The 20,011-nt window shown below is 35.8% G+C and overlaps 1 protein-coding gene across 2 annotated transcripts in view; it reads right to left on the bottom strand.

Moving 5' to 3' along the window:
* LOC123679681 (nuclear receptor coactivator 6) overlaps window positions 1–20,011 on the bottom strand; it is a 247,336-nt gene that overhangs the window by 63,639 nt on the left and 163,686 nt on the right. For both annotated transcript variants that reach the window (XM_045617089.1, XM_045617097.1), the window contains exon 4: window positions 4,229–4,364. In XM_045617089.1, the coding sequence (XP_045473045.1) occupies window positions 4,229–4,364 (136 nt within the window). The remainder of the gene's footprint in view (window positions 1–4,228; window positions 4,365–20,011) is intronic.

Raw genomic sequence — 20,011 nt, 5'->3', positions numbered from 1 at the left:
TTTCCAGAATTGAAAAATTGACTGAACGCCGTGAAATTAATTTGTTATGTTAGGATTCAATTATAAAGTCGTCAACCATTGGTGAAGAGAAAGGATGGAGAAGATTTTGTTTTGGATGAAGAGGAAGCCCTTCAATAGGTATAAATATGTCAGCTTGTTCTGTAAACTTATACACAAACCAGTCAGTTTTATACGGGAAGACTGCGTTGCAAAATATAGGGTATCCCATTATTGTAATTTATTTCCATCATCCATTATGGTCATATAAATCATGAAATCACTGAAAACAGCGTTTAAGAATGTTTCGAATATCTCAAACAGAAATCAAGATATAGCGGAATTTGGTCTGAAGATTCATTTCTTTGTGAGGTCATATTGCACTTGATTTCCAGAGGATTTTAGGAAAGTGGGTTATCTAATACTAAATCCAACTAATGCCAACGTTTCGCGGATATATTTACACTTCTTCAGGGCTACAGGAGAGAAATTTACGAAGATTAAATAATGTACAGGGTGGGCAAATTTCGATGTTTTAGCACTACAACTTTTGAACCAGAGGAGATAGACAAAATCTGATACCCACTTCTCGATCTCTTTTTCTGAGAAACTAACAAGGGTAGGATTCATTTTTGGCCACCTTCTTTTGTTTTCGAGTTATAAGCGAAAATTGGAAAAATGGCGATATCGAAAAACTTTTATATCTCCACTAATACTGATGCTAGAGCTCTGAAATTAAAACTTTATACAGGCACTTTTTCACGTAGAATCCAGTGGCGTGCTCGTATTTTCAAAAGGGTTTTTGATTACGAAGCTATGACCCAAAGTTATGTTTTTTTGAATGGGAACACTAGATTTTTGTGCCATTTTCTGAAAGATCAATTTTTCCTGATCTCAAAAATATATGACATCGTATGATTCGTATCAAAATTTAACAGAAAATGGTCAAAAACCTTTTTTTACTTAAGAGTCTCAATATTTCTATGGTTTCAACTGTTGATGAGCCTTTCTATAACAAGAGCAGTGTCTTTCAGTCAATCTGAGTATTTCTATGCTTTTCACTTATTTCTACAAAATTCGAATCTATATTTATTTTATACAAATAGTTTCGAAAACATAAACGAACTTGGAAAAAGTTTCCTAGGTAGCTTGAACACAGTTTCAAATATTCATCTGTTGAAATATCGAGAAGAGGTGTCGACTGTGCATTGTGCAATTGTTGTGATTATTAGGTTGAATATTATTTCTTGTTTGTCCCTTCGTAATTAAAATGTTGAGTTCAATCATATATGCATTGTTTCATATGCTGTTTGAAATGGATTGGTACTTGTGCGTATTGATTCTGGAGACCTATGTAAATAATCTCCTGATACATGCATCTCAATACAACTCTTTCGATTGAAAAATTCGATCTTGTGGTTTCTCCGTTATTTCCAAATCAATTTTTAGATAAAAAATTTATAAAACATATCTAGATTCGAATTTTGTAGAAATAAGTGAAAAGCATAGAAATAATCAGATTGACGGAAGGACACTGGTCTTGTTATAGAAAGCTCAATTTTTCTGTGTTCATCAACAGTTGAAACCATAGAAATATTGAGACTCTTAGGTGAAAAGAGGTTTTTGACCATTTTCTATTATTTATATTGATCCGAATCATACGATGTTATATATTTTTGAAATCAGGAAAAATCAAGCTTTCAGGAAATGTCACAAAAATCTAGTGTTCCCATTTGAAAAAACATAACTTTGGGTCATAGCTTCGTAATTAAAAACCCTTTTGAAAATACGAGCACGCCACTGGATTCTACGTAAAAAAGTGCCTGTATAATGTTTTAATTTCAGAGCTCTATCATCAGTATTAGCGGAGATATAAATGTTTTTTTATATCGCCATTTTTCCAATTTTCGCTTATAACTCGAAAACAAAAGAAGGTGGCCAAAAATGAATACTACCCTTGTTAGTTTCTCAGAAAAAGAGATCGACAAGTGGGTATCAGATTTTGTCTATCTACTCTGGTTCAAAAGTTGTAGTGCTAAAACATCGAAATTTGCCCACCCTGTACAATCATTTCTTCAGATAACATTTAATTATCAATTTCTCAAACTGCTTCGAAACAAATTCTAAACACACATATACAATAAAAGATGATAAAAATATATTGATCTGAATACATATTAAAATTCATAGATTCGATTTTTTTTTTATTCATCTTATTATGGAATTGACCAAAACACTACCAATCAACTCGTAAAACCTTACCAAAGTTGAAACTTATGTTTTCCACATAAAAGATCCTAATATGAGCTTGTTGAGCAAATTGAAACAGAAATAAAGATCAATTAGGAGAATTTTGTCGTGTTTCGAAGCAGTTTAAGAAATTGATAATTTAATGTTAACTGAAGAAATGATTGTACATTATTTAATCTTCATGAATTTCTCTCTTGTAGCCCTGAAGAAGTGGAAATATATCCGCGAAACGTTGGCATTAGTTGGATTTAGTTTTGGATAACCAACTTTCCTAAAATCCTGTGAAAATCAAGTACAATATAGCGGAATATTTGAAAGAATTACTTTATCAGAAAAGCGCTGTAACTCGAGAACGAATAAACATTTCTATGATCTGCTTTCTGATATCTTCGAACAAAGGTACCAGGGACCCTTCAAGATTTTTTTTCTATGACTTATAGGTCTCGAGATTCTTTCAGTAAACATCGAATTTGGGATACCCTGTACAAATCCCATACTCCCTAAATCAAACCATAATCATAACTCCCACTCCTCATCATGTACAAACCCGTCTACCAAAATTAAATTCGACTAAACCGAACATCCGTAAAGTGCTTGCGCGCGATTCCGCGAAATTAATTACCGTAATTCACATGTTAGAAGTTAATTGACCCGCCCGCACTTCCGTTCTTCGCGCCGCCAGCGCCATCTATCCAATTTGCGCGAACGACGACGACAATGACAGATGGACGGAAAATCGGCGGGCGGAAACTGCATCGATTTCCCGGCCGTCCGTACGTCATCGGTCCGGCGCTTCGGAAAAGCGTAACACCCGCAGATAAATTCCGCCGTGCAGGAAAACAATTTGGCGAAAACGCGCTGAATTAACAGGACTTTATTGATGGCGGGAGGCCGAGATCTCTGGATGACCGGTCTTTTCGACGGGGACATGGAGCCGGATAAATTGTGATATATGGCAACGTCGGAACGGATAATTATGACCCCAGAAGCGTTTCCAATGAAGAAGATTATGTTGGACATCATTCTATGGTTTTATGAAATTTATCTGTTGAACACCATTAATATTGAAACATTAGTACTTCAAACACAAAAAACCTCGTAGTGCAATTATTTTCATAGACAGAGGGAGTATACATGTCTCCAACATGGTTAGATTACGATGTCGGATTGTGATATATTTTCAAATCCACAATTTTGCTATATCATTATGAATGTACCTAGATTATATAGAATGAAATATATTTATTTGAATGATTCCCGATTAAATATACAAATTTGAATATTTGGAATCCGATATTATTCCTTCTTGTCGAATTTATAATGAGAAGAATATTTATTGTTTTCTGTATCTACCTGCTGAAATCCAAGGTTTGGCAACTTTTGCTCTCCTAGTGTCATCGGTTGTTCCACGTCGTTTGACACGTTTGAAGTTTGTTTTCTGAGTTTCTGCTTTATTAAGGTATTTACTTCAATATATTTTGAGTTGATATGAAACGATGATTCGCTATGGGTCATAACAAGTGTAAGAAGTAACTAAAGTCTTTGAGAAACTCGAGAATTGAGTGATTCATCGTATCATTAATATGTTTTCATTTCCGCGCTTTATGTCAAATTTGATGGTTCATGTTGGGGGCAAAATTTGCTTACTGAAAATGACATATCCTCCCTCTATCCATGTTTATTACTCTGAGGTTTAATTTTTTCATTTTTTAGTATTATTTTATTTGTCAATTACATTTTCATAATATTCTTTCAACTTCTCACGAAAAGTGCTACAAGAGTTTCACTGAAGCTCAAACTTCTCGCTTGGAACTGGAAGTCAAAGACACAAGAAAGAAGAAACATGGAACACGTGAAATACAATTATAATTTGAAAGCTTTGTTCAACATCTTAAATATTATGCAGTCTGCTAAATTTATGTTCTATAACAAACCTGTATATTGATGATGAGTAAAGTTCAGAAGTTTATCTAGCACTTACCTTTTCTTAACTTAATGTTTGGATCCATTTGTTTGCACTCTAAAGCAGCCATATTCATTATTTTTCTTTTGTGGTTGCACAATTTCAGGTCCCCTATGTTTGTATCTGGTGGAAAGCTCCAAGGTTTACTTGCAACCTGAAAGATAAAAAAGAGGTATCAGCATTTTGCCTATATCAATTGTTATGCTACAATTCCCAACTTATCGATCTTGGAGAAGACATAACTATATTTAGGTGTATACAGTATTGGCAAGATACGTCTTGATATTGTATATATCTAATGCGAGGAACAGAGATGAAACCCCATAAATTGAATAAAGATAGCATAATGCAGTTATTCTTCCCTTTTCAACATCGCTTGAGGGGTACGAGTAGGTGTGTTCGAAATGATTCGTTAGTAGAGTCTCCTACTAAGAAACGAACTACGAGTATGATGCTAAGATTGCTAAGACCAGAGAGTTTTGCATAGTGGATGTACTCTCCACTCATTTCTAATTGGACTTTTACTATTTGGAAAAGAAAAACGTGGTCGCTATTCGCTTAACTTTCGGCATAATTCATGCATTTCATTCTAACACATTGATATTACATTCCAATATACCAACTTGCCAGCTTTGTATACGATCTTCAAGGGTGCACCTAGCGATTCTATCTGATATTGAGTCAACCCAACGACCTTAAGGAGAACACCCTGTAGATATGAAGTTCCGGGAAAAGCTCAAAATTAATCCAAACTGTTTTTTTTTTTCATTTTATGATCTGATTCTACACTACCCAACACTGAAATTTCAGATTAGACGGCAAAAACTACATCTGCCATCTCGAGCAGCTTTTGCAGAATTCCGGCATTCCATCCCGTTTTATTCGATCAAAAGCTCCGCAAATCCATTAAGAACTCTGCGCTAGAATTAATTACGTCTAAGGGGTAGAGCAAAACCTTAATGGCTTCTTTCTTGCTCTCCTCATCCTCTCCCAGAATTTCGGGTAACCTCATTTATCAAAGAGTCACACCCAAAGCGGAGTTTATAATATATTCATTTCACGGTTACGCTGGAAAATTGCTTAAAGGTTTTTCTCTTTCGCGCCGCCCCTTAATGCGCGTAAAACAATGGAAATTTTCCGAGATAGCCGGAACTCGGGGAAGATAATATTTCTCAACAAATGTAAACATAATTCCCCTATTCAAATTCTGAGGAGGATAATTTCCTTAGGACGTCGCCGTAAATTCGGTATATTACTTTCTGCGTTTTCTGAATTATGAACTTCTGGGGAATTCGCGGGAAGTCTGAGTCGACGACGTTGCCATATCGATCGAGGTGGATGAATGTAGGTCGAGCGGAAAATTTCGGTAAATTGTCCAGACCGATGTAAAGTTAGGTATTCAGGGGTTCGTCCAGAAGTTATACAGGTTATTGAATAGGTTCTTGAGGTGCAGGGTAAGAGCCTTTTACCGTTGCCAGTATATTTCTTAGATATACATTTCGAACATCTACTAGTTAATTGCCAAATCAGTTCAGGTAGTGATACTAAATTCAAGAAGCCAATCAATTAATAGTGATGTTGGTAACACATTATGTTGTATTCTGCTTATGAGAATAACAGCCAATCCAGCAGAATGAATTGGTGTTGACAGTTTAAAACGAATGAAGATGGATCGCTTGTAAGAGTTTCATCCGAAGATTTTTTCTATTGTTCTCAAAGCCCTCCAAGTAACATTAAACAACAGCAGTTAATGTCCTACTTCTAAACGTTCCATAATCGTCATCTTTTCTCCCGACTCTTCTGGAATCGATGCCGAAGGAAGTCAGAAACTGTGAATTAAATTTCAGGAGAGACGATGAGGTAATGTTATTTTAGAAAAAACCTTCCAATCTATTGTGCCACTAGTGTTTACTGCTCAGGCAGTGAAATTGCACTAAACTCCACTACCTTCCTAGGTGCCACATCCATCACTTGTTCTGTGGTTTGAAGAACCACGAGCCAAGGTGATCTATCCTTTTTTTATTGACATCTACACAGTGGGAGAGCTGTGTGGGTTTGGTAGGCTTAAACAGAAAACGACCATTTTACTTTTCTGCGCCAGCGCCAGAGTGAGAAAGTGGCACTTTCAAAACTCAACTGCTTACTAGAATATGGTCGGGGAAGATTTGAGGTTTAATTGAGGAGGTTCCGTTTCACTGCGCCCTTATGATCTATTGTGCCCTCATCAGAGCTATTTTCACCATAACGTGATCTACAGCTCGCCTTCCAGTTCCAAAGTTCTAAAAAACTCCAGTATCTGGGATGGCTTCAAGGATGGTAATTCCTAAGTTCCTAACCTGCACTCGTAATTTTCTGCTGAACTCATGCTCATAAGGTGCTCCCTAAGACGAGAATGCGAACCTCTCTGTGTTGTAGTCAAATGCACTTACAAGAAAGAGTTTCAGGAAAAGGAGGTAACCGAAAGAGAACAACTCTGGCGGAATCGTCCTGGTCTGGATCACTCCAAAAAGTTTATTCTCAACTTTGATTCTACAAGATCCAAGAAGTATCTGGATCTTAGTAAGAATATGCTACACCTCCTCACTGGATTCCTCATAGGGCATTGCCGCCTTAGGAAACACCTCATGAGAATGGGTCTAACAGAAAATGACGAGTGCAGATTCTGTGGGAAGAAGAAAGAAACTCCGGATCACCTGGTGACGGAATGCCTCGCCATCGCTAGCCAACGAAAAATCTGCCTTGGACACGAAACTCATAAAATTGAGGAATTAGCTTTCTTGGAGCCATCCCCGATATTGGGGTTTATCAGAACTCTGGAACTGGAAGGCTAGCTGTAGATCTCGTTATGGAGAGAATAGCTCTGATGGGGAGCACAATAGACCATTAGGTCGCAGTGAAACGTAACCTCCTTAATTAAATCTCTAATCTCTGAGACGAGAATGCCCTGTGAGGAATCCAGTGGGGAAATATAGTATAATCTCCCTAAGATCAGGTCATGGAAAAAAACGTTATTTTCTACTGTTTCACAAAATATTCGAATTCGTATGAAAGATCTAATAGTTGAATTCATATACTCAGGTCAGGTCACCTCTAGCTACGGAGAGGTGTACAAAACAGAGTGACATAGCCATACTGATGGTTCCACCAGTGGTTGGTGGAGTTTGCCTCGTCAAAAATCCATACAAGGCACAAAATGAATAAAACGATGAAAGTCTTTATGGAAGCATAATACTAATTTCAACCCATCTTATCTACATTGTCTTCACGTCGAACATAACGGATGAAAGGAAAAGGGGAAAAGACCGACGACAATTAATAAGCTGTAGTTCCAACCAGCTACACAACGATCGAGGGGAATCGTAAAAATAGCGTTATTATCTCCGATTCTACGGGCATAAATCAAAAATTCATTTCGCTCGCATCTCGTAATGGCGATAATCCATCACGGAGGCGGAGGAATCGGCCATATCTCGTTCGGTTTCGCCGCAAAAATAACATTTCATAAATTTGAGAGATTGCCAAGACCAAGACGAAAATAATAATCCGCCGGGAACAAGATGTAAATGCCCTACAGCTTCTGCGGTCGCTCTGTTCCCAATCTCACGCTCGGATTGTACGCCATTGTTGGCTTTTCTGGCGGATTGCCATTGTTTCAACAGGGCTAGACCGGAGGACTGCGACTCGCTGATGGTCCAGGAGAAGACGTCGTTCTAACATCGTTTTTTTTTTCTTCCGAAGTTTGAATCTTCTCAAGCGGAGAATTCACCGAAATTCTAGTGTTTAACTCTTCTTTTATTCAACTAAGATTGGACAAAGAAGAGATTAAAGCGGAATGAGTTTGAGGAATTGAGGAAATTAGACCTTCCGGGTATGTCGAAAGAAGCTAAATCATGTTGTAGGAGTTTATTCACGCCACACAGTTCCTAATCATCAAAACTGATGATGATGTTTTAGTTTATAAATAATTATAATTATAATTCACACCAGATAATCCAAGAAAAACAGCAAAGATGGAGAGAGAAGCCCCTACGTGGACATTTCAAAGAGGTGAACCAGGATCATGTCAACATTGAAGAGTCTAACTATTGGCTCACATCAGGAGCGATGCATCCAGAAACGAAAGGTTTTGTTTCAGCCATCCAAGATCAGGTGATCTCGACGAGAAATCACTGCAAGCATATCTTAAAGGATCGAACTATTAGTGATGATCGATGCCGATATGGGTGTCCAACGAATGATCCAACATATCACAGAAGGATGTCAAATGTTTGCAGGAAATTAATATAAAGAAAGACACGATGCAGTAGGAAAGATACTACACCAAGAATTGGACACCATATCAGAACTTATTCATTCTGAAAAAGTGCCATACTACAAGTACTAACCGGAGACCATCCTGGGAAATGAACGCTATAAACTGTACTGGGATCATACAGTTTTGACTGATACAACAGTCCCTCACAACAAACCAGAAATACTACTAGTCGATAAACATCAAAAGACAGCAATTCTCATCAACGTAGCAATGCCAAATAACAACAACATAACGTCGAAAAATTTCATAATAGAGGGACCGCGAATTTCAGATAAAGCGTCAGTGGAGAATGATATGAACGAGAACTATTTCAATTATCATCTCAACAACTGGAATAGTAGGTACCCAAAATTTTCAAGAAAAAGAAAGCCGACGGCGGGGGTAGTTTTCTTTCCCACACGTATAAGTTGAAGTCGCGAATAATAATATTTATTAAGCTCTTGGCTGGTATAAAAATGGAAACATTGATTTTGTTAAACGCTTATAAAGATTCTTCGGATTAGAGGTAAGGGTACTACAACTTCATTTGCGAAGTGTCTTCAAAACATGTAAGCAGACAAATGGTACTGTTGTGACTCCGTCTGCCCGAGAGGTGGCGTTATGGGTGTCGCGCCACACTCTTCTTCGGCCCTGTCGGGTTTTCGGAGATCTGTGGCGTTGCAACAGAGTCACCTCTCCATGATGGTGCGAGAGGGTGTCTTAGGCAGAGATCGCTGGATTACCACACTTAAGAGTCCACCAGCTATCTCGGTACGAAACACTGTAACCCCTTGAGAGAGGGAGTACCTACATAATATTGGTTCGAGAACATGTCGCCAAAATACAAACACTTGGAACGCTTTGGAAGGAGAAAAAATCCATCTAGGGAAAATTGATGGTATTGATGGTCTTTCCGACGAATCAGATTTGAATTTTGCGAAGTGAAACTTTGAGCAAATTCCTGTTTGATATTTTTATCGATTGTGAAATTCGCAAAATTGTACATTTAGGGTCAACTGACAAAATGGGACATAGTACAAGCAGAAATAAAAAAAAACAAACAGATGGTATTCAAACTCAAGAATATAGGGCAGTTGTACCAACTCATGAACAACCTTTGAAATCAACCCAGATAGGAAATTATACCTGCTGAAGTAAAATATTCCTACAGCTCAAAAATACAGTTGGTATTTGGATAAGCAATTACAATTAATAATGTTGAGATGAAAAATTTTTTGCAATTTCTTTATGAATCAATTGAATAGATGATATACTTCCAGGCATTTATAGGGATCATTGGTTAAAACTTCTAAAATAAATTCGACTATACATAAATAACATGGCATCAAGTTATTGAAATCGATAACTACATACAAAATCGTTAAAACGAAATTGTTAGACGCCTTCATATGTACGAAAATAGTTAACTGTCTGCACAAAGCATGAAATGTTCAGCCATTATTTATTCGATTTTAATGGATTTCGAAAACCAATATCCGCAGGTTTCAAAATAGCGATGACTGCACTACACAGAATAATTGAATCGATGATTATATATACAGTTCATTTTATTGTTATTCCATCGGGTATTCAATATGTAGGAAAACAAAGCGCAGATATTTCTCGAAATTAAACTGTATTGAATAAATATTTAATTTGTTAGGTAATTACACGTTATGCCTCTATTGTTGGCATTCGTTTCAGATTTGAAAGCGAAACTGTTTCCATTCAATTATTTCATTCTTCCGTGAATAGGAGTTATCCAATCGCTTGTTTTATTATAACGGCTTGTGTACACAAAATATTTTCAGTTTGAAATGAAATAGGGATTTTGGACAAACGAAATATTCTGTAAAAAATCAGAAATTGTGTATGAATAGCATGTCGAAATTGTTTCTTTTGATACAACTGTCATCTATACCTACGCGGATTTGAGCGTTATTTGTGATTGAGTTTGCTTGCATTGCTCAATTATGTCACTTCATCTGTGTATTTTTACAATGGATAAAAATATGGAGCAAATTGTATATTTCTTGAATTCTAAATTGTGAATGGGATTATGCATTCCGGAATATCAGATATAATTCATATACACGGTGTTTCCTAATCGATTGTCGATTTTTATGGGGGTTATTTTTGTGCACTTTTTATCAATTCAAAGATTGAGCGATACATTTATCCATTTCTGATTTGAAAGTCCTTCTTTTTGGCCTTTTCCCATCAATCTCAGAAATAAATAAATGTATCGCTCACTTTTTGAATTACTTGTGTTTTTATTATTTTGCTCAAAGTTGACAAAGGACCAGGTTGATATTGTAAGTAATTTTTCAGAATTGTTATATGATTTATACTGATTGTTTTTCATTTTTTTTTGTGTATATATAATTTTTTTTTATTGTTCTCTCACCCTCGGATATCATACACATATGCTCTCTTTTTGTTGTCAACTGAAATGTGATGCTTCTTATATGACTTTTGTTGTTTTATATTTTATTATGTTTTTATTATTTGACTTAAGACAAACTCATATTAGCTCCTCATTCAATTTGTATCGTTCTTCTAGAGCTCTGAGGAAGGTTTTTGTGATGTTACCAGCTAGGGTAGGTTCGGTCAATCGTTATACAGTTGAAGGAATGGTTAATTAATACTCTCCAGACTGATCAAAGGGTATTTATTTCTCACTGCACACTATACTGATCACAGATGAAAACTCACATGATGTAATTCAAGAATGTGAGCATCAAAAAAATGAATTACAGACTACTATTCAATAAGATCTTTCTTACTACTTTATGTATCTAACGAGATGATATATATTTACTATTTATATTGTATATTCACATCAACCTTGCGAGTTGATAAATACAACACGATCAACAAGGGTAAACATAGTAAATATATTTATATTTTAAGATGGTGTTTGGTTATACGGACCTTGTCGTCTCAAGTATGAAAATATACAGGTTCTTCATACTGATACATACTACATTTTAAATGAACCGAAACACAGTTTGATAGTCCTTCTTTTTGGCCTTTTCGCATGAATCTCATCTTGACTTCAAATATGAACGGAAGGCCGTGAATTGTATCCTTCATTATTATTATATAAAAAATGGAAATTGATTACTTTGCTGTTATTTCCGATGACTAGAACTAGCATCCTTCTAGTCATTCCATCGATATCACTTCGAATCTCTTCATTATTCAAGTTCGTCTTCTTCCCAAAAAAATCTCTCTCTAGAGAAAACATTCGCAAGCCAATAACGAATCGTATCCCGAAAGAAACAATTTTGAACAACCCGAACTTCCTTATCGATTCATCTTCCTCCACGAACTTCCCGATTGAGATGTTCCTTCGAAAAATAGCCCTTGGCTTTAATAACAAACTGGAACAGCCCACTCAAGACACCACCATCAATCAGCCCCCGGAATGCGGAAAAAACCTATTCCGTTCCCTTCGTCATCAACACCTCACTGGCGGGATCATTTGTTAAGCCACGTCAGTGGGAACTCCACAAGGAGGCGTCCAAAAGAACGGACTCCGCACCAGATTAATTTTGAAATTCAACAATGGAATAATTGAGTTTTGATTGAAAAACATTTCAATTTTCAAAGATATAATAAAACTGAAACTATACATTTTTTTTTTGTAGAAAAACCAGAGAGTTCATTCTAATCTGCTATCCAAAAATTGAAAGAATCGATCAGACCATTTCCGCACAGAATCAAAATGAATCTGCACTGAAGAACCTAGAGAGGAAGGTATAGTCTGCAGCCTTAAGAGGGAACACCACTATGTGGTTTCTCAGTTCAAAACGAAATTATAGATATTTCTTCTTACAAATCAGTTGTGGTTTGTGTGTTTATGTGGTTTTGACATAATTCCCTCAAACAATAATCTACATGGAAGAAAGTAAGTATTTTTAAATCGCGAAAGGAAAGAAAAGAAAATTTTGATAATTTTCCGTTTTTCGCAAAATATATTGATGATTTATAGTGACGAAAAATCCTACCAAAAATCATTACAAAAGAATTGAAATTATAATTTCGTGAGAGTCGTCGTTTAGTACTGCACTCTACTTATTTGCTTTGAAAAAAAAGAAGGTAAGGTGAATGTACAACTTCGTCCACCTTGCATAGTTGGGTCATCGCAGGAGCGCCAAAGGGAAAATCAATGGGTACTAAAGTATGACTGATACCACGTGGTGGTAATCCCTCTCAATATAATATGAGAATTTCAATAAATAAGATAATATTTTGTTATGCAGCTAATTAACCTATTCGGGATTCCTTTGTTCGAAATCGACGCAGTGTGAGCGATGAATGACGGTTTGGTTTGGTTCAAACTTGAGGAAGGGAATGGGGGTATGAATCGACGCTTCTCAAGTTGATGGAAATTTTCAACGTTATGGAGACGGAGTGCAAACAATCCGAGTGTAGTTCAAACACCGCTCCGAGATCTATCTCGTTACGAGATTCTTCTATTGATCCGCTCTTGGAGGAAACTCATCTGAGTGCGGATTTATCTGGATAACATTTGGGGTCATTAGGGAGGGGATGATTTCTGTCGTATAAAGGATTTTAGAATTTTCCAACTTATTTCACGTTCCCTATTAAGGGTATTTTTCATCGTTTTGTTTAAAATGTGATTTATTTATTTCAATTCCACCTACATATTCGGTAAATCTTTCTCGCAATATAGGATTTACAATGTACATGAATATTGGGCAAATAGTGCATTATCATTTGAGAAGGGGAGAAATATATTGAAAAAAACCATATAAATATCTGATAAAACTTGGTACCAACCATAGAGTTATAAACATAGACAGAGAGCAATTTTTACATGTCCCCAACATGGTTAGATAACGTTGTCGCATTGTAATATATTTTCAAATCCACAATTTTACTATATCGTTATGAATGTATATTTGATTGAATGAAATATATTAATTTGAGTGATTCCCGATTAAATATGCAAATTTGAATATTTGGAATCCGATATTTTTCCTAATTGTCGAATTTGTAATGAGCAGAATATTTATTATTTTCTGTATCTACCTGCTGAAATCCAAAATTTCGGCAATTTTTGCTCTCCTAGTGCCATGGGTTGTTTCACGTCGTTTGGCGCGCTCGGAGTTTGTTTTCTGAATTGCTGATATATCAAGATATTTGTTTCAATATATTTTGAGTTAATGTAAAACGTTGATACACTATGGGACATAAGAGGTGCGTTCTTTGTGGAGAAACTCGCGAATTGAGTGAAATATGGTATCACTGATATGTTTTCATTTCCGAGCGTTTCTTGTCAAATTTGATAGTTCATGTTGGGACAAAATATGCTTATTGAAAATGATATATTATACTTCCTCTATTTATGTTTATTACTCTGAGGTACCAACGAAAAAAAAAGTGATACGACAGAGGCGGTGCCATTTATACATAATAGAGTTTGAATCAGGCATTTGTATCTTGCAAGCTGCAATCCCATAACTGCATGTTTATTTATTTTTCAATTAAATTTCTGCTTCTAAATTAATGGATCGCGTTCTCAACTGAGTGGTTTCAATCTGGTATTTTTTTATGCAATCTTCCACTCAAAACACTCTTATATATATTTTTTACACTAGACGGCAAATGGATGAATTGTATTTATTCAATAATATTATTGGATTATTCCCATTCCAAATACCTTGATGACGAATGCTCAAAAACACTAACTCAATCAAGATGATATAAATCTCCCATGACAACGTATTCTCAAACCGAATTTCCAAAACGACCAAGCCCGAAGGGAATCCACGAAGCATGAGAATATTCAGTATTCACAAATTCCCAATTCCCGGCTTCTACACGAAAAAGCAAACGGCTTCATTCGCCTATGCATTAAAATTCCGATCAAGATATGCTTATTCCATAATTATCCCATACGGTTTTCTTATGATTCATAAATATGGGGCAGGAAATATGGGTTAATCTAGATGCACATGCATGTGAAGGAAATGCATGTCTGTTTCACCAGGCCTTTCGCGGCAAACGCGATCTGAGTCACGATAATGTTGGAATAGAGGAGAAGGAAAGAGAAAAAAAGTGAGACAGTAGGCTAAGAGCTTTATTCGACGAAAACAATTCGAATCATGATGTGAACAGAATTTCTCTTCGTATCGAATCAACTTTGATCCTAAAATAAACCTTTAATAATTCGCCGATGAGCACTTCAACTTTTCTGAAGTATTTACGAGTTTGGGATGCATAGGTAGACTCCGAAAATTGAAGAATGTATGTCGGCGAGAACTTTTCTCGAATATTTCATCTATTTATATGACATCGTTGCAAATATTGGTCCTTCGAGGAGGATAACTACACAAAATCGTAACGTGGAATTGGAAAAAACTGAATTTTATAATGACAGTCGAGATAATGTTTTCTACCTTGAAGTTATTAACAAATGGAAAGAATATATTGAATTGATTTTCTGGCTGAACAGGACAGTCCACAAGGAACAGTCGTATGGGAAATTTTTAAGGATTTGAGTTTTCCCATAGATTTCTAGACAGTTGGGTTTACATAGGTTATAGAGGTGGAAACCTCGTCAAGAATCCTACCTAACAAGCCAATTGAAAATTTCCTGGTCTACAATAGTAAAACACATTTTTTTTGGCAAAATTCGATTTTATTATAGCGATCTTCCAACTTTTCGATACCATTTTTGTAGTACGATTTGTTTTTCGTTTCAAAATAGGCCTCAGTTTCGGCTATTACTTCTTCATTGGCGCTAAATTTCGTTCCAGCGAGCATTCTTTTGAGGTCTGAGATCAGGAAAAAGTCGCTGGGGGCAAGATCTGGCGAATACGGTGGATGCAGAAGCAATTCGAAGCCCAATTCATGCAATTTTGCCATTTATGACACGGCGCATTGTCTTGATGAAACAGCATCTTTGTTTTTCTTCAAATGGAGCGATTTCATCCTTCAAACGATCTAATAACGCCATAAAATAATCGCTGTTGATGGTCTGGCCTTTTTGGAGGTAATCAATGAATATTCTACCTTGCGCATCCCAGAATACTGATTCCATAACCTCGCCAGGTTTTCCCTTCAAAAAGAAATATTTTATCAGCACATGAAATTCTTTTTTTTTCATCTTTTATCAAATACCAAAAGTAGCTACACTCATGAATATCTCACAAACTAATGGTCGGACTGCTGTCAAATTTTGACATGTATCGTTTGAAGGTTGGTACTAACTAAAAATCATATGGATTTAATACTAGCCCCGCCATCTGTGTATCAGACCAGGGACTTTTCAATTGGCCTTATAGCAATGAGAAAGAGTGATAATTTAAAGAGTTTAATTATGAATTTAAATGCAAATTCCAAAAAAATCTTGTGAAGTTTATATCAGCGTTGAATACTGGAAATGGTTCCTACCTAAACGATATTAAATTAATAAGATGCTCAAATTGCTCACCGTTTAGATTTAAACACTAATAGTGACTTTTTTCAATATTCTATCGGTCATTTTGTAATATTTCGGGCTAGCACTATTATAGGGTGAGGATTTTCTAGAGAAGTCGGTGCAGTTTTAAACACAACACTCTAGAAGTCTAGAGGTGTCAAATCAGGAAGGGTCCTGAGTTGTGTAATTAAAAACTTGAGATTTCAATAGAAATTGCAGAGATCTCAGCCGAAATTTAAATTGTCTTGAATGAAATGAATTACAGTGGATTTCCTTAGAAATGTACCAGATCTATGATGACCTCAAATGTAGACGTAATAAACCTCAATACTGGAAAAAATTCGTGTGGACCTATACTCCCAATACTTTCAAAGTTATGCATTCAAATTCAAAGTACAACATAGGAATGATTAAACATCAAAGTTCCATTCACTTTTGAATATTGACCGACAGTTGATTAAATTTTGCCGAATATTTTTTTGATTAATCCACCAACCCTTTTCATGAATTCAACATTCAATCAATCAGAATATCGCGTTGGCATTGATAGAAACAGTACGGATTTCCACATTGAAATGACCGCAGTTTCTAGTCGCTTTGACGAGTATCAATATTCCATTCGTTTTCACTCTATCAAAGTGTCATTTTGTTCCGAGTGATTCTCTATAAAATGGCCGACAGATTAATCCGGTAACATTAAAGCTCTCTAATGGATAATGATTAGTTTGTTAGTGGAATATTCGATGATTGGCAGTCTTCATGAACGTTCGATTCCATTTTATTCGATTATGAGCGCAGTTTTGATATTAATCCAGCGAGAGTTTGATTCGAAACGGTCGAAATTACATATAGCAAAATTTCGAACGAGATCCTTCTCGTTCTATAAATATCAGATCTGAAGGACTATCAAAATTTGATCGTATACGAGTTTTAAGAAATAATGAACAAAAATTAGGAGAGTACCTACAGAGTTCCTACTGTCATGAAGCCAGGGGCTTTTGAAAGTTTTCTCATTTATGCGACAATTGCGCCCTTAGTGACCACATATACAACACGCAAAATTTACATTTCAACTTTTTCAGATGTGTTATTACTAACATATCCAGTTATTTTTTTTCGAAAAGCCTTCTCGAATATTTTATTTATTTGTTTTTTAGATACTTCTGTTTGAAAGTTGTCGTGTATATGGCCGGACAGACAGAATCTTATTTTAGGATGGATTTGTCACCAGTATTCGTACATTTTTAGTTGGCGACCATTCACGGTTCAAAATTCGAAAATAACAAACATTGTAACGAAATTGAAATTATTTATTTATTTATTTCAACAGTACAACCATTTTACATGATAACGAAAAGAAATAAACAGTAACAACAATACAGTAAATAGTTACTGAAACATGATGATAATATCTTCATAAAGCTATCCCTGCACATATCAAAGCATTCATTACTCATAATGGTGGCATGAAAATGATTGATTCGAAGTAATCTTTTCCCTAAACCAGAAGCGGGTGTCATAACAAGCGAAGGGGGGCCTCAGTCGGTTCAATTGTGTTGTCATAACATAAAGGAACTTCCCTTCTGATCGTTTTCAGAATGTAATTTGTCACTGCCATCTTTTTCTCAGTACAGATTAACTTGATTGTTTGAATCTTCGAAAGAAAACTTTCAATTAATAACCTAGACCTTCTGGTTGGATCTGTGCCATCATGTGTTTTTACTGCCTGAGGTATGAATTTTCTCATGAGAGATTCATTGGAATTTGGAAAGCTGTTTTATGTATAGAATACAAGAAGAAAGAATTTGAATAACAATAAAGTAACATAAATATTTATTGATTTACCAAAACTTCAAATTATTTCTTATTCCATCAAAACTGAATGAAGATCCATCATAAAAACAACAGTCTAAAATTTTCCACGGTCTGAAATTAAACGAACCAGATGGTGTTTTCTGTAACTTCCAACGTCACGTCTTCTTCGTCTGTGGCGAGATGTAAAGGTATGAATATTATTTATCTCGATCAGCATCTTATGATTCTTCTTCCGCGTCACAAGCACTTCGATGAACAGGGTCGTATTCGGGAATTATTTCGAACTAATGAATAAAAACATGAGGAAGAATAGTTGTACATATTAGAAAATATTGATGTTGTTGAGTGGAATTTGACGAGGTCTATATCTGGATGGATAACAACTGAGCACCTTGTCAATGGACAAGTTCACACACAAACTTTCCATAGTTTTCCTGGATATTGTATCAGCGTTTGGTTTGTTATATTGATTTCATATAAACTAGGTGTTTTTGTTTCACTCGAGGCAAGTAAGTTTCGCTCGAGTGACTTTCGCGAGGAAGTTTCGCTGATGTAAACGCACCTTTAAATCTTTGATAATGTATATTAGTTATATGTACTTAATACAAGAGCAGGGGGCATTGATATCCTTCCACGTGTTAAAAACGCTGGTATTTGAATGAACGAGTGGTAGAATGGGCCTTCTGTAAGAGTATTATACATAATCTTTTCAAATTCACTGAATTTTTATTGAAATTAATGAAGTTTTTCCGTAATTATCGTTTAGTGATTTCTGCATTGAAACATGTGGATTGGTAGAACAGCTTTTTCTGTCACAAACTTGACAGATAAAATAGATGAATACGTAGGTAATAAACATAGATAAAGAGAGTATACGCAATTTTTACATATCCCCAACATGGGTAGATAACGTTGTCGGATTGTGATATATTTTCAAATCCACAATTTTACTCTATTGTTATGAATGTTTATTATATTGAATGAAATATATTTATTAGAGTGATTTCCGATTAAATATGCAAATTTGAATATTTGGAATCCGATATTCTTATAATTGTCCAATTTATAATAAGCAGAATATTTATTATTTTCTGTATCTACCTGCTGAAATCCAAGGTTTGGAAACTTTTGCTCTCCTAGTGTCATCGGTTGTTTCACGTCTTTCGGCTCGAAGTTTGTTTTCTGAATTTCTGATATATTGAAGTATTTATTTCAATATATTTTGAGTTGATATGAAACGTTGATTCACTATGGAACATAAGAAGTGCGTTCTTTGTGGAGAAACTCGCGAATTGAGTGAAATTCCGTACCACTGATATTTTTCCATTTCCGCGTGATTCCTGTAAAAATTGATAGTTCATGTTGGGGACAAAATTTGCTTACTGAAAATGACGTATGCTCCCTCTATATATGTTCATTACTCTGAGGGTTTCTTATATTCATTTCATATGAACTAGGTGTTTTTGTTTCACTCGAGACGAGTAAGTTTGACCCGAGTGAATTTCGCGAGGGAGTTTCGCTAATGTAAACGCTTGTTTAAGTCCTTGATAATGAATATAAAAGCAGAAAAACCTTTTAAATCCAACTGTAATGTCATACAATTTCATGAAAGACAGCCAAAATAAGATATGTCAAACTGATGATAACTTATGTTCTTCAAACTTGACATCGATTTATTAAAGTTCCATAAGCTTTCAAATATTATCCCGACATTACTTGAGATCGAACGATTTTTTCTTCAACCTCATTGTCATCTCCATACGAATTCCGAAACACTTTCGTTTCAAACTCGGAACAACAAAGATTAGCTCAAAAGATACGCTTGCAATTCCACACTCTTCAAAGCGCACACTTTTGTTGACGCGTCGAGCGAATCCCTTTTTAATTAGACGTAGAGAAACGCGTTGTTCAGAGATTTTCATCCTCTGATTATTATTCATGTTTATAGCGCTTCGTTTATGCGGGTTAGTCTGTTGTTTGAACACGATCCAGCTGGCTGTACGATGTGCCATTGGAAACGTTAACCTTAACCCGGCTACGGTTCCAGGAAGCCAAGGTCGCCATCAATAATTCTCCTCTTCACAAACGTACTGTTACGTAATACGCCCATAGGTCGAATTGGTTGGTAGTAGTGGGTATCGTTTGAGTTATGGTCGATGGATGGAGTAGTTCGATACCGGCGGTTTTTGTTTCGGCCGTGGAGATATTTTGACACACTTGAACAAAATCTTGAGGA

The sequence above is a fragment of the Harmonia axyridis genome, chromosome 1 (genome assembly GCF_914767665.1).
Source record: "Harmonia axyridis chromosome 1, icHarAxyr1.1, whole genome shotgun sequence".
Lineage (NCBI taxonomy): Eukaryota > Metazoa > Arthropoda > Insecta > Coleoptera > Coccinellidae > Harmonia > Harmonia axyridis.
The sequence above is the reverse complement of the archived record's forward strand: the minus strand, read 5'-3'. Positions and strand labels throughout refer to the sequence as shown.